Below are 22,446 nucleotides of genomic sequence, written 5' to 3' on the forward strand. Positions count from 1 at the left end.
GTACATTAGAGTTAGGAAAGATAGTTCCTACTTTATGAATCTCATTGTATGAAATGTCATTTCTCATCTTCCACACATTTGACTGCAGCTGTGAGAGTTGCAGAGATAGTTTTTCCTCAGGTATTATCTTTCTTCTTCCTGCAAAGCATGCAAGCGGACCTTAGTGCTTCTGGTCTATCACTATTATGAGCCATCTGCGTCAAAGAAAAGTCAATGATAACAATGTAAAAGGAATACTGAGAGGAAACTGGTCTGAATACCATATGAAGGATGCCTCCACCAGTTTTCCTTAGCTAGTCCAGGGTTTGATGCTGACAATGACTGGGGAAGATTTCTGCTTAGTTGGAGAGTGGGAACCCTGTCAGAAGGGAGAAAAGGGGTAAGAGAGAAAAGATCTCATAAAAAGAAGGTGACGAAAGGAGCCCAAGCTCAGTGTGCTGAGATTGGACAGAGAACCTAGAGAGAGAGACAGGGAATCATCAGAAATGGAGCACAATGACTGGCATGCATGACTGAAGATTAAGAAAAAGACATATTGAGAGAGAAGATGGGAACAACTGAGCAAAGAGATTCTTCCCACAAGGAATAGGACAAAGAGCTTAGATTTCATGGCTAACAGATACTGGTTAAAGAAGATGGGTCTGAAATGAGAGGACTGTGGAGTGAGTGTTAGAATAGCAAATAGGTCTGGGAGGAGGAGATAGGTTGGGATGATGAAACATTTTCAAAGTTACAAGGGGAAAAATGGAACAGAAAATATGCATATTAGTGGAAAAAGCAGCAAGTTTGTTCTCACTAAAAAAAATTTCCTCTTTGAAGCCTGGGATGGGGTTCAACATGCAAAATTTCCTCTTATCAGCAACTGTCTGTGAACCCTTGATATGCTGTCATCTTCTGCTCCAAATGTCTTGGGAAATGATAATTTACTGAGGTTACAAGGTGTTTTGTTGGCTTTCTAAGGGTCAATGGTTGAATTAAATCACCCATTTCTTATGCCTGCCATATTTGTCTTCCCAGTTTGCTTTTTCCTTTGTTGCTTTTTTAATACTATGAAGCTATATGTGAGTCATTTAATAAAGAAATATTATTTATATGACAAAATCAGGAATGCCAACATAGAATTCTCTGTGCCTGTCCATTATAGCGCAGTCTTTAATGAAATGACCACATGCATTCATCCCTTCCTTGTGTGGTGACCTGAAGAAACTGATATGCAGCTGTAATACTTCTCTCTCTTTCCCCCACTTTCTTCTTTTATATTAGTCTGCCACCCCTTTGGCCAACTTTTGCTTCATTGACACTGAGGAGGAGGTCTTGGTGATAAAAATTTCTGTATTTCATTAAAATACATAATGAAGAAGATAAAATATCTCTCTGCTACCATTGAAAGAGATTTTGCAGACTGAACTCATATTTAGATAATAAAATGCCTGCTAGGAGAGCAGCTTTTTATAAATGGCCCCAGAAATGAGAAATTCTTCAGTCACAACTCCCACCTTTTTATGCACTTTAACCGCATAAGTGCAAAAATATAGGGATTTTTGCAGTGCCATTAATTACATCAAACCTAGACCTCTTACTACTTGGAGCAAGTCAACATCACCAATATAGAAGGTTTTTCTTTTTGTTTGTTGATATGTTACTTGCATCTGGTTTTCAGAAAGGCAAGCATATGGGCATGCTAAGAAATGCCAGTTATAGATTTGCTTGAAAATACAAACTGTGTAAAGTAGATTTGATGCTAAATACTCTGTAAATGGATTCTCTGAAAATGGGTTCTCAGGCTCTCTAGATTATGCATGTACAGCCAGAGACACTTAAGTAGGTAGTCTCTGTTGGTAGTGGACAAGATCATCTCTTCATGTTGTGAGAACTATTGTAAAAACCATTTTCATACTACTAATGAAGCACTTGGATACTGTAATGAGTGCCAGAGAAAGTCCAGGAGGAAAGTAATAATCTCTCTGCAGAGCTGGGCTTCAGTGAAGCCAGTACATGGAGCAGAGGGGCCATATGTTGAACTCCAAGATGAGAACCAGGTAGTGACACACTGTTTATGAAACACACACTGTCCACCCTGCGGGTGGTGCTGGATGAAGCTGGGGTCTTGCAGAGAAAAATGGTGTGTTACTTTGGTGTCTTGAAGCAGTAGTTACACATGTGATGCTGCACAGGCAACCATTACTTTGTCATGCCTTTCTCTTGTGGGCTTCCTGTTACTTTCAAACGATCATTTTTCTTATTGTGTTATTCATGTTCCAACAGTTCTGTGTGTGCATAGATATGTAATGCTTCATAAACAGTGCATGATAGTTTTGTTTTATACTAGTGGCAAAAATGCATACCTACTCTCAAGTCCTTGCAGGTAAAACATTACCATTTGATATGATGGAGGATAAATTAATGACCTACTGCTACAGAGCAGGTAGTTGCAGTGGTATAAGGGACTTCTGTGCTCCTCAGCTGAATAGCTGCAGGACAGAGTCCTAAGTGATTAAGCAGGGGTGGTTGATTTTTCTCTATCTCTCTGTTCAGTGATATTGTTGACACTGTGTTCTGTTGCCTAATGATTTAGAAGCCTGCTTGCATGCCATTAAAATTTTAATTACTGACTTCTCAGTAATGAGACAACTTGATGGACCATGAGTATTTTATTGGTTTAAGGTGCTATTTGTTCCCAGCTTCCTTTGGGCCCACTCCTCCCTTTTTTCCTGCTTCCACTGAAGTGAAGCGAGGTCTTGTTGAGAAGTTGAGAAGAAAGCCCTTTTGTCAGTGAACCTAGCTTCTGATATACAAGTCTGGTATTTCTTCAGCCATGCTCCTGGTCTATGAAGATGTCAATGATCACTCTTGGGCCACACTTTTATTTGCTGTTCTTTATCAAAGCTGTTCATGCATAGTTTTCAAGTTTGTGATGAAATGTATGGTCAGTCTGGCAAAACAGACTCTCGGTCTCCATCTTCATGCCTGCATATAATTTCATGAGTGGTTGATAAAGCTTCTGGGTAAATGAAAGTATTCCTGTACATTCTATTCCTCAGTGGTTGAGAGGGATTGTGGAAGACAAATGCTTAGTCCTCAAGAGAATACTTAGTAACTTGCAAGCACTGTGGATGTTTGAATCATCCCGTGCTGCTGAAGCCCACAGACCCCCATGTGATTCTGTTGCACCCTGGTGCTGATTTTTTGTAAGATTTGTCCTGGAAACTTGCTCCAGATCCCATCCCTAATCAGCAGCTCTGCTCAAAATGCAAAGCTGCTTGGAGTAGTAATGGACCTTCCTGGGAATTGCCTCCAGGGCATGGCTTTCTGTCTTGATTCTCTAGTGTCCAGTTAGGATGCTGGCTCTGATCAGAGTTTTTTTTTTCTGGTGGGATGCTTATTACACTTTGTTCCTTAATACTTTCTGTACGATGTAGAGAAATTACTCTGCAACCCCGATGTGAGAAGGTTGGTAATACAGCATCTCTTCACCTAGCTGCTGCTTTTTTCTTGGTAGAAATCTGGTACCAAAAGTTTTGCCTCGGACAAAAATGGCTTAATCCAATCAATGAGTTTCAAAGATATGTAGAATAGATACCAAACTGCTTTCTGCCTTCACTTGATATTATTCAGCCCTGTTTCCTTCAGAAATGAGGCAAAAGAGTGTTGTATTATGGGAGGAGAGCCATCCCTCTGAGTACAGTTATGTACTGTATTTTGTGGCATCACAGCATGCATCCTAGTATCCTGGGTTTTGTCCTGTTAACATAAAACATCAATAGGGTACCAAAAAAATGCTAAGAATCTAAACTTGAGCTTTTTCTTTCCTGTCTTCTTTCCATTCATCCTGAAGTTTATACTTGTAACCAGAGATGTGTATGCTATAGCTCAAGCCATGATGTGTTGCCCTGGCTAAAGTTTTATGACATATTATGAGTTAACAAGTTCTGAGTCTTGTGTAGACTTAAGTATGGACTAAATTGGTGAGTTAAAGCTCAAGGGAAAGTTAAAATTCAAAGTGTTGTCCAGCTGTGTACCTGAATTTTTTTTTTTGCACTGCCTTTTCTGTAGGACACCTGCTTAGCTGAGTATCTTCACTGGCCTTTTGTAAGGTCCTGCCTGTAAGTTCTGGTGCAGACTTATTTGAATGCAAGTGATGAAGATGGCATTGGAATGTCTTCAAGAAGGGGGGGTGTGTGTGACTGCTGATGAAAACCCAGATTTTTGTGGGAAATAGCAAAGGTTAGGAGATCATAAACATCTTTTTTTTACTTAACTTCTTTGATGAGAGAATTTGAAGGTCTGTTGGGATATGCAGACCATAAGAGTGATAGATGGAATGGGAGGGAAAGATGAGGGAGTACAAGTGAAATAATACACAGATATTAATCTATTATTGATATCTTTTTATCCAATTTCTTTATGTGCTTTTATATTCTTTTTTATCCGCTGAATTGTTACATACAGTAATTTTTATGTAAAACAAAGGGCAGGGATCTTATAGAGGCCATAATTTGATCCAGTGCACAGAAATTGCTCTGGATGGAGATGTTAAAAGTTTTTAAAGGTTTAAAATATTTTAAAGGAGAAGAAAGAAAAAGAAAACTTCACATGCTAAGAAATATGGACAGATAAATGGTGAAAATGGCAAGAAGTGAATTTGGATTCCTGCTGCTTTCTTGATTGGCAGGTAGTTGTAAAAACATACAGGGATAGTGTGCTTTGAAAAGTCAGTGAGCAAATGCAGGCCACGGCACAGAGCTCAGTTCAGCTGTTTCTGAAATTACAGACACCCCTGATTTGTGCCAGTTAGATTGCTGGTTCAAGGCTTTGGTTAATATCAAAAGTAGTGCATATACTTTGATGTTAACACTCTTTAATGTCCAAGTTTACATCTTTGTTTCCGTGATTTTTGAAGATAAGACCCGAAAGAGAGGGAAGTATGTAGTTCAGTGCAGCTGACAGTGATAACCTTACTGCTCTGGAAAAGATTTTTTTCTAGTCTTTAGAAAGGAGTTGCAACAAGCAAGCCCAATATGTATTCTGCTATGAGAAGGCTGTGGACTGTCAGTCTTTTTGCCATGAAAATACTGTGATTTCTAATGGGAATTTCTTCTTTAAAGCTAGCTGGTTTTGATGTTACAACTCTGGTGCATCTGAAATGGCTAATTGAATTTTATAGGATAAATGTGTTAAATCTCATATCCTCTGCAAGGAGGATGTGTTAATACAACAAATGATTGTGGCACAGTTGACAACATAGTCATGAATAGCTATAGAAGTACCTGGAGGTATCTAGACTACAAGTTGTCCTTGTAGTCTTATGGTAAAAGACTACAAGGTAAAACTTGTAAGGTATGTCCTTACAAGTCTTATGGTAAAACTGGTATGAACTATGAGATTAGCATAAAAGTATTATTCTTAATTTGATGAATTTGACAGTATGATGTGGGAGGTATCTGTATTGTGGTTCCAAAAGGCTACGGTTTATAGAGGAAAAAAATGAATTCTTATTGGTGCCAGTGAGATGGAACTTCTGTCCTGCACTGGGGAAGAAAGAACATGGCTACTACTTGGAGAAAAATCTTTCTTTGGCTATTTACGTGACTATTTTATGCTGGTAAATCAGGTCCACTTGTTCAGTAATTCAGGATATTTATTAAAAGCCATGACTCAGCAGTTAAGGTAGTTGTAATGAAGAGGGTGCAGCAGAGTGTTTTGGATGAGATTTCTCTGCTGTTGAAGAATAGCAGGGGTCTGGATGGGGTAGGCTGCCTGAATTCAGGGCAACAGCACCTTAAAGGTTGATTTATTAGTTTTGTTCTGGTTTTATGTTTTGGTTTTTTTTTTTCATGTGCCTTCAGAGGGACACGATAAATAGTTATTAGTCAACAGTATGTATTTGTGGACAAGTTGTGCAAGTTGTGGATGAGCATTTGACGTAATAGAAATGGGAGGCACACTCTGTTTTTTCAGAATTGGAACATTTAATATGCAGGGTGATTTGTAGGGCAGCTTTGGTCTGACTCTTCAACACATTTTGCCTTCAAATCTAAGTAGATGTTTCTGTATATAAATCAAATGGACCTTGAATCCTTCAATCACACTGGGTTACTTGCTGTATAAAAATATTTTTTCTCTTATGAAATCAGTTATCAGTATTTTATGCATTTGGTGAGTGAAGAAGACCAAGTTGTGCTGGCTACAGTTTAGCATTCCTCTGCGGCACACAGAAGTTACAGAATTGATTGTACTGCTGGGTATTGCACCGGGATTTTTTTTTCTTTTGATTTGTATATAGCCAAATGAACTTTCCAGGTGATTCCCTTTCCCTTCCCCAGCCTTCCTTTCATAGAAATCATGCTTATTTTATGTTTTTGGGAGATGAACCGTAGTTTATTTTTCTTTGAAATGGATGATGCCTGAGAATGTAGGTAGCCAAGAATACAAATGAAAAAAATAATAAGGAAACATTGAAATCTCCTCCTGCCAGATTGTGGATAGATGAAGGCAGCAAAACCTGTATAACAATTTGAGAATGCCCTTTTCGAGCTCACATGGCTACTGTAGTAGGAGGAGAGTGCTGTTTTAAATTGTTCTGCCATTTTTTTGTGAACATAGGATTGTTTTTCTAAGTTGGCTGTTGTTATGATCTCAGGTGCCCATTTGCATTTTGATAAATGGAAATATACAATCTTGCTTAAGGCAGTTATAAGCACCTAAGTACATATATGCAGTTAATCAGTAAAAGCTTGAGGCCAATATTCCACTGTCTTTTAAAATCTGTTATCCAGCATTAAGGTTAAAAAGACAAATGCATAAGTAATAAAAAAAGGCGAAATCTCAAAAAAAAGTTTTGCTCATCCCTGAAACTCAGCAGAAAACATTAATCATCAACTTGTTTTCATCCATGTAGTGGTCTGGTTGGCATTCAGTTCCTTCCCCTGTGGGGTTGTGTTGAGAAGCTGGAAAAAGCTGGTGTGTCTCAGCTTTCTTGCCTTTTCTCAAATGTAGCACACAAGGCTGGCAGACCCTGTCAGAGGGTGGAAAGCCTGGCCAGAAGTGTGCAGTGGAAGTGACGAAGGGAGGAGAGAGGCACTGACAAGTAAGCCAGGGACTGGTTGTCTTAATTCTTAAGTTGTCTTAATTCTCCAACTCCACGCATCCAAAGATCCAAAGCTTTTGAGAAGATTCCATCCCCTAGGTGAGGGAAATCATGGTATGAAGAACTTGCTCTGTCCTTTCCTTCCAGGCTCTCCAGTTTCCATCCCTCCTTGCCTACTGGCATGCACCCATTCTGGGACCCAGGCTGCTTGCTGTGGCTGTTAGCAGTATTTTTGATGACTGGAATGTGAAGGCAGGAGTGATGAAAGTATGGCAGCATGCACCCCTGCCAGAGTTTGCATATCCTCTTTAGTGGAGAAAACTGAGCAGAAAATGAGCAGAGGCGAGAAAAAACAGATTGGTCTTTGGGATGATTAAGATCTTCTGAAGGCTTAAGCAGAGTTGTTTTCTTTGGTAAACAGTGTCTCCAGGCAGAGAAGAAAGCTCCTGAGCTTTAGCTTTAGAGGTAAACAAGCCAGGTTTGGGCCATTCAGAATATAGTCCTGGTAGAGAAGCAGCATTGATAAAAGGAATATTTTGCAATATCTGTGGATTAGTAGCTCTGTTGTTCTAAACTAGTGCACTAATGTTCAAAGCATCAGATTGCTTGGGGTACAGGGCTTGAGACTTTTGCTTTGTTTGAAAACATCCTTTGCTGCAAATCTTATGATGCTTTGCAGTATTCTTCTGAATTATTTAGACTGCTGATGAGGACTGTGAAAAGTCTCATTTCTACATTCAGGTGTCCAGACTGCCTGTGTGGACACTTTTTTGCAATCACGTATCATCTGCAATTGGTTGGATTTTATGGAATGTAAGGTGGAGCTGAATTTGTGGGTGTGATTTGTGTAGCCTGTGACTACACTTTTTTATGTAGAAGTACATACACATCTGCACCAAGAAATATATATGGCATTAAAATTTTACCCTTAGAAAACTTTGTTGAAATCATTGTCCAGAGATTGCAGCCACTGTGAATCAGGGCAGAGTAACCCATAACACATTTTTAAACAACTGGTATTTTTCAGAGACCAGAAGTAAAGGGATATAATGGAAACAAAAGTCTTACTGCAGCTGTGCAAAAAGATGCAGCAATAAGTAAGTTTCGCAACTAAATAGGTGATATCTGCCATCTAAACTGAAGAGTTGCCTGGATTGTTGCACACTACTTGGTGATTTGCTAATGATTCCATTTAGGAGTTTGAACCCATCCAAGGAAAAAGGGAAGAAATAAAATTCTGTTTGTATGCAACACTATGAGTAATTGTATTTTTTTATTCTCTCAAGGCTAAGGTGTCTGTGCTGTAGACGGTGCAAAAGGATGGTGCACCAAAGGGTTTATAACTCCTCTTTCACTCTTTTGTGGCTTTTAAGCATGGCTAATCACATTTATATCAGGCTTCAAACAGCTTTAAGGCCTGGTCTTGCTGCTGGCTTGGTAAAAAGTGACAGCACAGAATATGTCCCCCAGTGTCTGAGTGAAATGAGGCAGTTACCCACAGATAGGCATAAATGTGCTATTAGATGGTTGAGAAATATATCCCCCCACCAAAACCCTCCTGGGAATTTATTGTAGTGCCTTTGATGTAACTAATTAGCCTGCTCAAAGTAAGCAATGACTAACAGTCTAATAACTGGCTAATGGAAGGAACTTCATAATGTTTTTAAATCAGGATCCTTTTGAGAGTTTTACAATAGGCTGAGGAGCTTTTTCTTTCTGAGAAATAGTTGCCAAAGGTCAGATCCTGATGACTGTTGTTGTCTTTTAGTTATGTTTGACTCTCTTGGCTCTTTGAACAGTCCAGATGTTGGAGAAGGGCAACGATCCTGGAGATATTTTGAAAGTGCAAAGCTTGAGTTTTAGCCCTGATCAGCAGACCTTGAGCAAATATTCTAGTTTGCTGAGGTTGTCGCATGGTAATTTTCAATCTTTGCAAAATTTTGTAAGGTAGAACAGTTTTTTGGGAGGGGAAATGAAAAAGTAAGTTTGTTCTTCAAAGAAATATTTTTTTCTCATTTGAGTTTCCCAGTCCTCAAGTAGCAAAATCAAAACATAAAATTTATTATACCAAGAAAGGAAAGTGCTTTTGACTGCCTTCTAGTTCTGCAAATTTAAAAGGAGAAATTACAGGCTACATGTTAATTTTGCCAATTAATTCTACCTTGAAATGTCTTCTACTTCTGCATTACGCCTTTCTGTTTTTTCTTGTTCACTGGAGCTACAAAGCCCTGGTACTACTAAGAGCTCCTTTCTCATCAAGATACTGATACAGCATTTCCACATGCCAACCAACATCTTCAGTGCATTTTCCAGACAGACTATTCGTGCCCAGTGGTTGGAGCATTTCTGATGCTGGACTTGAATCCCTCTTGCTCTACTTGCACAAGTAGTTTCACTGAATCCCCAGAATTTCAGTGTGAGTAAAGCAAGCAAAATTTGGGCCTTGCAGGCCCCATGAAGGTAAATTTAAAATCTTGCCACCTGCTTGGTACCCAGGTGTAGGATTTAGTGTTTCTCCTGCCACAGTCAATGTCGTCACTCACACCTAAACCAGAGTGCTGGGGGCTGCGCTTGCCAGCGGTGTTAAGTATCACCACAGTAATCCACTGTCTGCCATGGGAGAAACATGTAGCCCTGAACTTGGGAAGGGAGAAAATGGTTTTCAGCTGTTTTGATTTAAATTGTTTGTTTTTGTTATTTTAAAGCCCGCGTGGAAACGGGCTGGGAGAGGGCTTGTTCAGAAGTGAGGCTCTCACTTCTTCGGAGGCTGACCTTGCAAGTTGCTGGGAATTAGTCCCTCCATTAGCTTCCCAGAGACTCTGAGCCCTGCAGGTCTGGGCTGTGGCTGGGCAGCAGGAGGGGAAGCTCCAAGTCTGGGCTAATTGGTGGTTCAGCTGGGCAGCTGGAGGGGAACTTGGCCAACAGGATACTGCCGGAATCTGGCTGGAATCTGGCTCCCAGCAAGCAACTTCAGTAGCTTGTTCCGAAGAAGAGACGGGGATGGCTCAAATGTCAGGTCAGTAACTTCAGGCACATGCCCAAATGTTACTCCTTTTTTTTTTCCACATGTCCTGCATGATCAGCAAGATCATGTGGATCATGTTTAAGGCAGCCCAGCCCTGCCTCCTGCCGTCTTTGTCCGTCCTCTGAGGCTGAGTCCTTGGGACTGACAAGGAAGTTTCCACAGCACTCTGCCTTTGTGTGTAGGTATCTGTGCCTACATCTGCCTCTTGTGTTTCCCAGTAGGATTTTTTCAGCTTATATGAGATTTTTAGCATTTCCCTATCAATCTCATGGAGGGATTTGTAGATGCAGACTCTCAGTAAAATAAATATAGTAGGTCTTTGCTTGTATGAAATTTTAAAGGTGGCTTTATTTTACATAATTTCCTATATGTTTGTTGAGCTTCAGCTGGTTGTTTTTAGTTGGGAGTGACTGGGGAGGTAACGAGCACTGTAAATTCATCTGAATTGAGATAAATTGAGATAAAGACATTGCTACTTAGAAGGCTCTCTCTGATTTAGGGGTCTGGAAAAGTTTACCTGAGTTTTTTAAGCTGCTTCGTGCCATTCTCAGGTTCCCCATCGGTCTTGGGGAAGAGTTACTCACACATTTGGAAAAGGCTGTGAGTGATGTTCTCCTGATAACAGTGCATTGCTGGTTTAGTGTTGGAGTGGTGTGAACTCCATACAGGCCCAGTTTTGTCTTGCCCAGGTCAGTGGGAGCTCTGCCATTGACTCAGGAATGCAGGATCAGGCTCTGTTTCTAAAGTCATAGGCACTGTATTGATGCACTGTGTTCTGTCCTCTGTACTGTCAAAAAAGGAACTGAACCAAGCTGTGCAGCAGATGCAGCAAAAATGAATGTATGTGTCATTTGAGGAAAACAAGGGAGTGTGAGTGGAGTATTAGGTAGGTATTGTAGGGATTGGGTCCCCTCTCTCCTTCACTGATAAATCCTTTTTCTTCTAGTGAAAGCTAAAGTTGACAACAAAAGAATATAACATGTTTTTCAAAATAAACAAACAAAATTACAAAAGAACTGTGTATTCATATTCCAAAGATCACAAATCAGTTCTTGGAAATTACTATACATAGGAAAAAGAAAAAATAACTAAGCTAAAAATGCATTGTAAGTAGGAATAGAAAACTATAAATTTTCAGTGGTAAGCTCAGATAATGTACGTTATTGATAAGCACAAAAGGTTTGTATAAGGTATGCTTAAGCATTGCAAATTAAGTGAGTACAGTATTGTTATCTAGCGGAGTCTATTTTTAAAACCAATTATGAGCATCATCCTTCATATCTGTGTTAGTGTTTCCAGAGTGCTTCTTGTGCAGTTGCTCCACATGCAGGAAAATAACAAACTTGGGACCAAGTGTGTCCAATTTAAGCTACTGTACTCACCTAAAACAAAATTTTGCTTACAACACATGCTGTTTTTAAAGGCAGGCACAATCCTACAGATCTATTTCCTCCGATGTTGCTCTTAAGGTGGTCAGAGAGAAGTGAAAAGTGTGTGTGTGCAAGAAGATGCAGGTAGGGGTGTCCTAATGAGCCTGGCAATTGCTCTATTGCGTCATTTCAAGGAAGAAAACATCAGATGTCAAAAACTTAGCCTTCCTTAAATGAGAAGGAAATGGCTTTCTTACTTAGGTATCTGTTCTGTTAAGAATCTAAGTAGTCAATCTTTTTTGCATTCCACCTTCCCCCTTCCTTCTGGCTCACAGCATCTAAAATGCTGCTTTTCTGGGAAAGACTGATATTCTGATTTCAGTTTTGTAATTTAATGATGGAGAGTTTCCTTAGTAAACCAAATTTAGAGTACTAGAATGCTTATCTTATATCCAGACCTTGAACATAAAAGGCATTTTATACCAGCAATTGTTCATTTAATGAGCAATTGCAGAGTGCAGGACGGTTAAGGGATTGAGCTATATGCACCATTATTGCAAGAAGTATTCTGAAATACCAGAAATAGGACGTAAGCTCTGATCAGGGGGACTGTGAGCACAATTACCTTCTTTTCAAATCCTTCTGTGACACTGCGGGAGGAAAAAGGACTTTGAAACTTGAAAGGAAAGAGCTTGCTTTCAACCTCAAAAGCTAGGAGGAAAGGGCTCTGAAATTTGCTCAGTATTCCCAATTCACCATTAGCCTGTTTCTTCCTTTAGCCTCAAGGCATTCTCCGCTTTTTGAAAAGATGTTAAGAAATTCAGTCACAATAGAGAGCCTAGTTTTGAACATGTTTCACTCGGTCCATTGAGGTCTGGTCTTCAGCCTTTGTGTGGGGTGAATTGAGCTGAGCAGCAATCTGGTTGGGGAGAGGTGAATGAGCAGTCTCTGTGCAGTCACAAATTCTGGCAAAGAAAAGATTACCCTTTCCTTTATTTTACAATATGCATTCCTGTACAATCCTGCTAGTGGCAATATGCAGAGCCGAGCTTGTGCTTAGGTCAATATGGAGCACTTGGTTTATAGCAACTCTTGTTAAGTTTGTCTTGTAATTGAAGCTGCTGTTGACCTTGCTTGGAGACCATTTGTAAAACCGTTTATTTAGCATAAACTGAAATAATAAACCATCCTTCTCTTAGGCTGATTGTGATAGGGTGACATTAGTTTGATTTAATGATTAGCCGCCTGACCCCTCAGCTAGAGAGAGCTGCTTGAATAGGGAGAGTTCACTAGGAAGCACACAGGAAGAATACTAATGAGCTTGTTAAATTTAGCATGGCACCAACCACTTTTAATTCCTCTAATGGGAGAAGCACTGCCTTTGAGAGAGAGGGAGGGAGATGGGGGCGGGGGGGTGGTGGTGGGGGAGAAGGGAGAGGGAGAAAAAGAGGGAGGAATGCCCATGTCCTGGTAGCCAGAGAATTTTGGTCAAGAGAAGAGAAGAGCTTAGAGGGAACATCAGGCAGGGTCTCTTGGACTGAGTTGTAAGTACCTTGTTTTTTCTCTTACTCTGCTGAAGTGCTGTCAGATCTCTCATGAGATAGCAGTGCTCTCTGGAAGTTGCAAGCAGAAATATGGTGATGAAACTTAATATATTAAGAGATTTAACTGGGCCGGTGTTGTCTTGTTTAATCAGGGGTGTTTCTGAAGTGTGTTGGGATTGACTTTTAGTGTGCTCTATCAATAGATTTAAACTTCTTTTTCAGTTGCTGGCTTTAGGTGCTTTAAAGTAAAATAGCTTCTACTTTGTCTTGGTCTATGGTAAAAAAAGGCAAAAAGTTCAACAGGTAAAGAAAGTTTAAAGGATTTTTGCCTTAGGTTTTGGCTTGGGCTGATTTTTTTAAAACTTTCTGAGTAAATTAGCTGTGCAATTAAAAGTGTGTTTACTCAGGCATGCTGTCCAGTGTGAGTTTTTTGAGAAAGCTTTTTGATTGAGTGAGAGGTGCTCCATTAAGTGAGGTGCTCAGCACTTCTAATAAAATTGGCTTCTGATCAAAATGGCAGGACTAAATCAGGCATTTCTCAGTGGATGTGAGAATACTGGATTAAAGTGATCATTCAAGACTGGACACTTCTAACATGTGTCTCTGGCTACTGGCTTGTTAAGTCAGAGAAAGGGTGTATGTGAAGAAAGAGAAGCTTATGCAGATTGCTCTTGGGCATGATCGCTTTTTTCTTTTCTTATTTAACCCTTCCCTCTTACACTGGCAAAAGGTGGGAGGAATTGTACTGGAGTTGGTGGGCTGCCACCAGCTTCATTGTTTACTTTGGCATTTGTCTCTCTGCAGCATTTTAATAAATCAGATGCATCTTTTGACCCTAAAGCTGGTCACTTCTCCAACGTGAGCAGAGCAGTAACAGAACAGTTCTCACTTATTTGGCTGTAAAACCCCTTTGGCAGATGCTGCTGGAGAAGTGGGCTGTTTGCTTACATTTTTGCTTTAGAATCCCACTTGTTGCCATGGTGGACAGTGTGTTTCTGTCAATAATTTGGCCTGGCGCGCCTTGCCCGCACTTACTCTTGAAACTTTATTGAACGCTTCAGTTGAACCAGAACAAGATTAGACAGCTTTCCCCTTTTGGCACGCTGGAGTGGCTCGCCTGCCGTGAGAGCCGGCAGCTTCACTGCAAGAGGAGTTTCCCGCTCGGCGCCGGGGAGCTCCTGCAAACTGTTCAGCTCTTAGGGCTCTTAGCGTCCTGGAGCGTGGGTGCTGTCAAATTTCTCATCTGCCCCCATCACCAGCATCCCAGTGGTGTGAAGTCAGTGCTTAGCGAGCTGCTTGGCTGATGAATAAACCTTATTATTATTGCAAAAATGCCATCATGTTTAGTTAAATACTTGTGGAGCAATTTTTGTGTGGCAGAAAATATCCAGAAACTTTTGACTTGTAATGGCACATGGCAATAACTTTATAATGGGAGAGAGATCGTTGATACAGAAGGAAAAATAGTTTTGTTTTCTTTTTTTCTCAAGTAACCAAAAAAGGGAAAACCTTATTAAAACAAACCATATTTTCCCTTTTGTTTCTAAATTACTGAAAGTAGGTTTTGAATTTAATTCAGCAATTAGAAAAATCAGCCTTTTCCATAACAGTCACTAGTACCTTGATTCATGACGTGTGCGTGTTTTGAGAAGAAAAGTATAAAAGTGGAGCCCGCACATAAATGTCAGCTTCTTGTTGTATCCCAGGATGGCAGTTTTAACAAATATTATCTTTATATGGAAGAGTAAAAGAACTGAAATCCTATCTGATCATCTGAGTGATTATACAGCCCCACAAATCACTCTAGCTTTCTTTCTGCTTTCTGAACTGTTGTAGCACTGGTTAGCTTGCTCTACTTAAGAGTCTGTCAGAATTTCAAATGAAGTGTAATACCCTGTTTTTATAGGAGTTTACGTCTCATCAGTGAAAGTTCACTCTAGGTTGAAATTTAACATAGAAGACTCTGGCTAAAGAGAAACCTGATGGAAAATATATCTTTGGGCTGATTTTTTTTTTTGTTTTGTTATACAAGCGGGTTTCTAAAAACCTCATATAAGTTTTAAAGTTTTAGTCCCTGATTTGCAGTTCTCTAACGAAAACCAGCTTCAGTGTAAAAAGTTGAAACCTTAAACCCTGCTAATCCAGAGCAGGGACCAATGCCTGTGCATATTAATAAAAAGTAGGAAAGGGCGAAGGGTTTAAACTCTGTAATGTTGTTGTCTATTTCCATTAACTCTTTCTTCTCAGACCCAACCCTGGAAAAGCTCTGTATGTAGAATTACTGGCTGCAAAAAGAATTCTGTCCCTGGAAGATGCTGATAAGTCAGCAATCCTGGTTGCTGTAATGCTTGGAGATAGAAAAATAATTAAGTGCTCAATAGGCTATGCTGCTGAGTTTTTGTGTTGTTGCTACTTGGGGGGAGAGGAGGCAGAGAAAAAATTGGTTAGCATTTCATTCAAAGCAATGGTGTGGCTAATTTACATGTTTAATGGCCAGGTATCTGTATGTCCAGAGCTTGTTTCTAATCTAATTCGTGTAAAGGCACATAGGTTGAGTCACGCTGGTCAGCCTTGCTGAGTGTAGTCACCCGGTGAGTTGCTGGCTGCTGCTTTTGCTGTGTGAACAAGTACACCAGGGAAAGGTACAAGTGAAAACTTAGCCCTGACCTCAAATCTCTGACAACAGAAGTGCAGTCTTGGCGCTGGTGTCAATCATTCTTCCTTGCATGTGGATTGTAGAGTAAGAGCACTTGAGTTTTATTTCCTAAGGGTGTTTTCATTTCCTTTTCTAGTTACCATTTTTGTGCCCAGCATTTAATAATTTGAGATTCCTTGTGGACTTCTAGAACTGCAGAGCAACTTTGAAATGAAGAATCTTTATCAGTATTTCTTCAAGATGTATTGGTGTACGCTTGCACGTGCAGTGTGGTTGATGGAATAAGGCTGTACCTGAAGCATTGGTATTGGCCAAGGATTACAGGCAGCAAGCAGTCATGCTTGTTTAGAGAAACATCTGTATTTTAAACCAATAATGCAACTGAAGGAGAGCATTTACATTAGGGACTTATGTACCTAGCAAAGCCCCTCTGCCACATGGCATGTGTGAAATGTAGCTAGGAGCACGCATCTTGATTTTGAAGAACAGAACCATTTTGTCTGCTTTTTGAAGGGTGTATGTAGTCCCTAGGGGTTAAAATTCTTGTGGGAGCAGTGGGTTGTTTTAGCACCTAGTCCTGGAGCTGTCTGCAAGGAAGACTGGTAGAGCCACGGTCAGGAGGCTCTTCTCCCATTACAAGGCCTAGAGGCTTTCTCCAAACTAGGGCTTGGGTTTGATGCTCTTAGTTATGATTATTTTACCCCCGGCTTTTTCTTCCCCCTTGTTCATTAAGAGTTTGTGGCTTTGTTTTTGTGGATATTGGAAAAAGAGGTAGGGGGAGTATATGCAGCCATCCTGCACATGGTGACACTGTCAGAGCAGGTGGCCTTGCTTGTGCCTGCCTGATGCTGCTGGTCCTGTATCTTGAGCAGTCGTACCCATTTTATTGCTGCCCACCTTGGTTCTGATCACTGCCAACCTCCCTGCAAGATTTCAGCCCCTCACACAGGCAAATCCCAGGGACCTGGAGCTGGGCTGCAGAGCTGTGGTGGGTGGCTGGGCGTGATTTAGACCCGGCTGATGGGGTTCATCTTCTCCTCTGTGTGACAAATCATTTCTTGACTCCCCATCAGGGAGCTCCCAGTCTCCTTGTCCCAGAGGCAGGGAAACAGCAAGGCTCTGTCTGTTCCTGCACAATTGATAGCCCCGCTGGAGGAGCATCAGTGCATGGGTGACGGTGATCTACTGCTCGGCTGCTGCCGGCTCTGAATGGGCAAGCGTCCCCAGGCCATCCCTCACAGCCACACAGGCACCTCCTGTCACAAACTTACACCGGGAGGAGGAGGAGGGCAGCGGGGGGAGAACTTTTCTTTATTGTATTTGCTATAAATGGGCTAAAAGTGTGTGTCTCTCTTTTTTCTTCCCTTCTCTCTTTCTTCTCCCTCGTTTTTTTGCAGAGGATGAAAGTCCTGGGCAGACCTATCACAGAGAGAGAAGGAACGCGATCACAATGCAGCCGCAGGGTGGGCAAGGCCTCGGCAAGATCAGTGAAGAGCCTTCCACGTCGAGTGAGGAAAGGGCCTCATTAATCAAGAAGGAGATCCATGGATCTATATCGCACCTTCCTGAACCTTCCGTACCGTACCGCGGGACGCTCTTTACCATGGACCCCCGAAACGGCTACATGGACCCTCATTACCGTGAGTATTGATCGCTGCCTTATTTGGGGATGCAAAGTTGGAAGGTTGTCAAATTTAATGTGATTTTGTCACTTTACTTGTCCCTGGGGAGAACTGCTTTATCTGGAGGGAGTGGTGTTTGTGGTAAATGCAATCTCCTTTTTTTTCCTGAAGTTAAAAACCAGGGTGCAGTTGCACTGCAGGTAGAAATTACTGCAGGCCTCTGCAAAGTGACTTCCACAGGACATCTCATCTGTTGCTAATCCTCCTCAGCCATCCAGGGTTGTGTTCTGCTCCACCTCCTTAAAACATGAAGAAAAACGGGCCTCATTATAGCTAGCAGAGAAGGAAAATGAAACAGGCCTTAAAAATCACTCTTTTAAAACAATGTTAAAGTATGTTATTGAGAGGAAGAAGGACTGTGTCCTGTATACTGAGAATTTGGGGAATTGGAAGGCTTAGTTTTGTGCTTTGGGACTCTTTGTTTTGTTTTGTAGGGTTTTTTTTAGACATTCACAAGTGTGTTTGAGAATGCAGGCTTGATGGAGTGTTTTTGCAATTTTCTTTCCCAGCTATAGTTCCCTGAAGTTTTAAGGGGGAGGAAAAAAGGCAAATGGTTTCAACTTCTGAATTCTCACTCAGGCATTAATAAAAAAGTAAGAAATTAACTGACACTTGAACACAGATGTGGAGTGGATTTCTCCACAGGCGCAAAGTATGAAGGAGTTAAGCAATTTTTTTTTTCATCTGTTTCTAGTTTACCAAAAAAAGAGAAAAAAGATCATTTAGTTGTGTCGTAATGAAGTACATCTTGAGGTGTCAAGGCTTGTGCCTTTTGATTATAGATTTATCACCCAGTCAGGATACAGATTTGCCATTTAACCTTTCAGTCTCCAATTCCAGATGATAGGCTTAAGACCCACAAAGAGAGAGCAGTCTGCATTGGTTTTCCTTTTTTTTTAACATCATTCAGAAATTTTAGTGTTTTAAGGCAAAAGGTCATTAGCCAGACGACTGATTAGTGAGGACAGCTGATTAGTGCATGTTTTTTTGCTAAAGAAAGTGCCAGGGATAAAAGCTAATTTTATCCCTTCATTAGTTGGGCTAGCAGCAAAGGGGAATGTTCACTCATCAGGGTGCAGATCAAAGTATGTCTTGCACAACCTTAAGTCTCACCAACCTCCTTTAAAAAAAAAAAAAAAAAAGAGCCTGATTGTTAATAAGGATGGAGGTATTATGAGAAAACGAACACTTGTTGTCTGTATAGTTTAGATCAGTATTTAGGAAAAAAGTTTGCAGTTAAGCTTTCGAGCTCTTTTTCAGTCTAGTAAGTTGATTTTTGTGCACCTTCCTCTCCTGCTCTCCTACAGACCTGCTCAAACCCTCTGGGGGAGTTACTCATCTCTCTGTTGAGGAGCACACAGTTGCTGCAGCACACCAGTGGCAGACTCCTGCCAGAGAGGCATGAATGTGCAGTGCAAGCGGCCAGCTTGTGAGCAGCAGGGCATACAAGTATTACCCCGGGGGTTGGAGGCACCATTCCTAGCTTCTGGTTAGCAAATGCCCAAATCTAGCTTAAAAGAAAGCCAAGAAAACAAGCAAGTATTATTGGGGAAGCAAAATAGCTTCTCTGTTTGTAGGCAGTACAGCTGGGGAAGAATGAAATGTGTGACAAAAACAATCCTCAAAAACAACAAACCATATGCTGCATTTAGTGGGAAAGATTGCCATTTTGACAATCTGACCAGCTGCCAGCTCAGACATTAAATCTTGTTCAAAGTGTTACTGAAATTACTGAAGGTTCTGACACAAGAAAAAGATCTGGTCAGTCAGGATGTGTCTGAATGGTTTGCAATGAGTTTATTTTGGTTTATTTTCCCAAATTCACCTTTTGACAAGGGTTGTCAAGATTTAATGAAGCTACTGTGTCTGTATTGTGACTATTAATGCTAGCTAGTTAGGCTGTGTGGACTGCTAGCAAAACATTGATGTCAGAAGTTGAGAGAGCACCAGAAGTTCCCCACCATACAACAGCAGAGAAACAGGAGATGAGTTAATTTTAAATGAGCAACAAGATCTTAAAACAGAAATCTAAGTCAGAAAGCATCAGATGGACAGACCTGCTTCCCTCTCCTGTAATGAGCAGTACATTTGTATTCATTGATTTATAAAGTCCCTCAAGCTATTAATGTCATAAAAAGAGCCATCATGCTTTTATTTACCTTTAATAGCTATGATACAGAGAGACAACTAAAAAGACAAATGTCTAGTTAGATTTATAGGAAAGCAGACAATCTTACTGAAATTTTCATAGTGGCTGTATCATTTATATATGTAAGATATACTTTCATCAGAGTGGTGACTGCATTAAGACTGACACATTTAGTGGTCCATATGAAGAAGGCTGAATAATGTACACTGTAGCAACAGGTAAAGAACCAAAGAGGCTATTGTTTTCCTCTCTTAATTTCTTGCTAGTTTTACTGGGCATATGTATAGAAAATGTTTTAATTCAACATAGTCAGATGTGTAAACACTTACAGCAATTTCTTAGTTTCCCTGTGGTTGGAAAATATAGACCTCTCAAGATGCCTAATTCGTGCTTCTATTTATACCCACTTTGTATTTAAAAGTGTGGGCAGGCTTCCTGTAACACAGGAAAAGGGAAAACAATTTTTTGAAGAAAGACATCTGTATGTTTTTATGACAAAAAAAGAAAAGGGTGTTTAAGTCAGTTGTGTGTAGAATGCATGTTCCTTCCATGAGCTGCAGTTATTAGAAACAACTTGAGTGCTTTGCATTTTTACATGTAAACACGTGTGTGTCTGTTTGTGTATTGCAGGATTTTTTTGTTTTAATTTTTTTCTAATTAAAATGACTGATGTTGTAAATGTTGGTAGTAATAGTTCCCATAAATGTGGAAGAAATCCCTCATTGAGGGGGAGTTTGCTCTCCTGCAGAGTGTGGGTGGGGATAATGGTTGTGTTTCAAGTGAACCAGCTTTTCAAACAGCTGGGATGAAACATGCTATGGAGCTGGCAGCCCTTCTGCACCGCCAGAGAGCCCCTCAACCATTTAGCAACTGAGACTGTGAATGAAGTCCCATGCTCAGCTCACAGCCTTCTATTCTCCAACAGATAAAAGGGAAAACACAGGCCTAACCCAGAAATTTTTCTTTTCTGTCTTTTTTGTTATGGATTTCTTAACCACTATTTAAACACAGCTCACAAAGGAAGAGGGAGATGCTGTTTTTGTTTGTTTAACTTCTAAAAACTTTTTTTTTCCTTTAAAAAGGCTTCAGGACAGATGACAGAAGAGCTGGAGTTAGCTCCTTTGTTGAGGAGAGCAGAGTTACTGACCTTAATCACAGTGTTTCTTAAAAGGATTTAAAACCCTGAGTTTCTCAAACACTAATTCCAGTGGTAATTGGAGCCCCTTGTTAATGTACATTCCATCTCTAGAGTTGGGGCTGAGGCAGGGAAGATGGGGATAGCAACTTGCCTTTGTTATTTGCTTCCACAGTTTTAATTTTCATGTAGATTTATGGCACTGCTAAGACAGCCTGTCACAGAAGTCATTCCTCATGGAAAAAATGAATCATTCCTGATGTAAACACTTTGATTTAAAACATACTGCTGATATTCTTCCCTGGGTTACACAGTTTGTCTGAAAGAATTGTTAGTACCTAATTAGCAAAACCTGAAGAATTATCTTAAGCAAAAAGCAGTGACAGATCATTTGGCTCTGATCCAAATATTTATATGTACAGGAGTGTATGGCCCTTGCAGAATTCTCTTTGTGGTAAATCACTTCATCTCAGTGAGGTTACACTAGCTGAAAGCAGGAACTTCTTTTTTTTTTTTTTTTTTTCCTTTCCTTTTTTTCACCTCTTCTTACCAAGGATTTATTTTGCTGGTGTTGAAGCTTCTGTATCTGTCTGGGGAAGTGGGAACTGCTTATTGCACATTTCACAGGATTAGCCCTCCAAAGGTATTGATTGCCCTCAGTTCCCACTGACTCTTCTTGGGCTTAGCTTTGTAAGGCCTGGGCCTTGCATAACTGCCCGAGTTAGATTACCCAGTGTTAGTGTCACCTCAAAATCAATTTGCAACATGAACGAAAGACCCCAGCAAGGAAAATACAATGCTGGTTCACTAGGTGCACTTGTTCATTTACTAGCTTTAATTTCTGTTGACAAGAATTCCCCTTCCTTCATATCCCCATTGGAAAGGAAAAGCGAGTGCAGAAAAAAATGGGGAATTCTGTTTCTTAAAATGCAATCTGGAAACTGGAAACACTGTTTCAAAGTGCAGTAACTGGAAAGCAATGACTTTTCATGGCAGTGACTCTTGAACCACAGTGGCCAGCTATGTGTGGCACATGTGACAGTGAGAGCAATCCAGGTCACCACCTGGAGATGGACTCATGGAAAGGGCCTGTACAGGGGTAGGTGGTGGCCTCCTTTGTCATCTACCTGGCATAATTTGGGACTCAAGAGAGACAACTGAGGTACTTCTGGATAGCCCCAAAGCAGGCCCTTTTCTTATTTCCTCTCTAGTTTCCCAGTGTCTTTTAGTGACAGGAGACCAGGACAGCTTTTTGTAGAGAGTTTCTACCGGGCCTGGTTGAACAGTGGTAGGAAAATGTCACTGGAGAATCTTTCTAGAGATTTAGGGCCAGAGTCTTTAAATACATTTAGTTGCTCTTCAGTTTCATACTGAGTTTAGCCTCTGAGAATCTGGGTCCTACTTCAACTCTGCAGCATTTTGCAGGGGAGAGGCTTGAGCACTCTAGTAACAAAACTCTCTACTGACAGTGATTTATGGGGTGGTTTCCAAATGTTGTCAAGTAGGAGTAGTTGAAAAAAGTAAAATCTAAAGCTTTTAATAGAACTCACCAGGAAAAAAGCCTCAGTTATAAAAGTGAATGTCAGACTGCTCATGTCAGCTGAGCAGCTGAAGTGTGGGTCTTAAAAAAAATTAGTGTGTTTGCGAAAACATTTTTGGGATTAAAAGTCTAAAATATAATAGTATCTTTCAATAGCTTCCAACAAAAAACATTACTGTTCTCAAATACAAACTTATGGTCAGAGGCAGTTTCAGTGTGAAATTTAGGAAGGTGCTGCAGACCTTGTAAGCTTAGCAG

The 22,446-nt window shown here is 40.5% G+C and overlaps 1 protein-coding gene across 3 annotated transcripts in view; it reads left to right on the forward strand.

Moving 5' to 3' along the window:
- The window catches only part of GLI3 (GLI family zinc finger 3), a 201,911-nt gene that overhangs the window by 49,616 nt on the left and 129,849 nt on the right, over positions 1-22,446 (forward strand). For 2 of the 3 annotated variants that reach the window (XM_005486993.4, XM_026793419.2), the window contains exon 4: positions 17,080-17,322. In XM_005486993.4, coding sequence (XP_005487050.2) covers positions 17,080-17,322 — 243 coding nt within the window. Of the gene's footprint in view, positions 1-12,872; positions 13,027-17,079; positions 17,323-22,446 lie in introns of those variants that run through there. The other variant, XM_014267034.3, reaches the window with a different exon arrangement.

This window comes from Zonotrichia albicollis, chromosome 1 (genome assembly GCF_047830755.1).
Source record: "Zonotrichia albicollis isolate bZonAlb1 chromosome 1, bZonAlb1.hap1, whole genome shotgun sequence".
Taxonomy (NCBI): domain Eukaryota; kingdom Metazoa; phylum Chordata; class Aves; order Passeriformes; family Passerellidae; genus Zonotrichia; species Zonotrichia albicollis.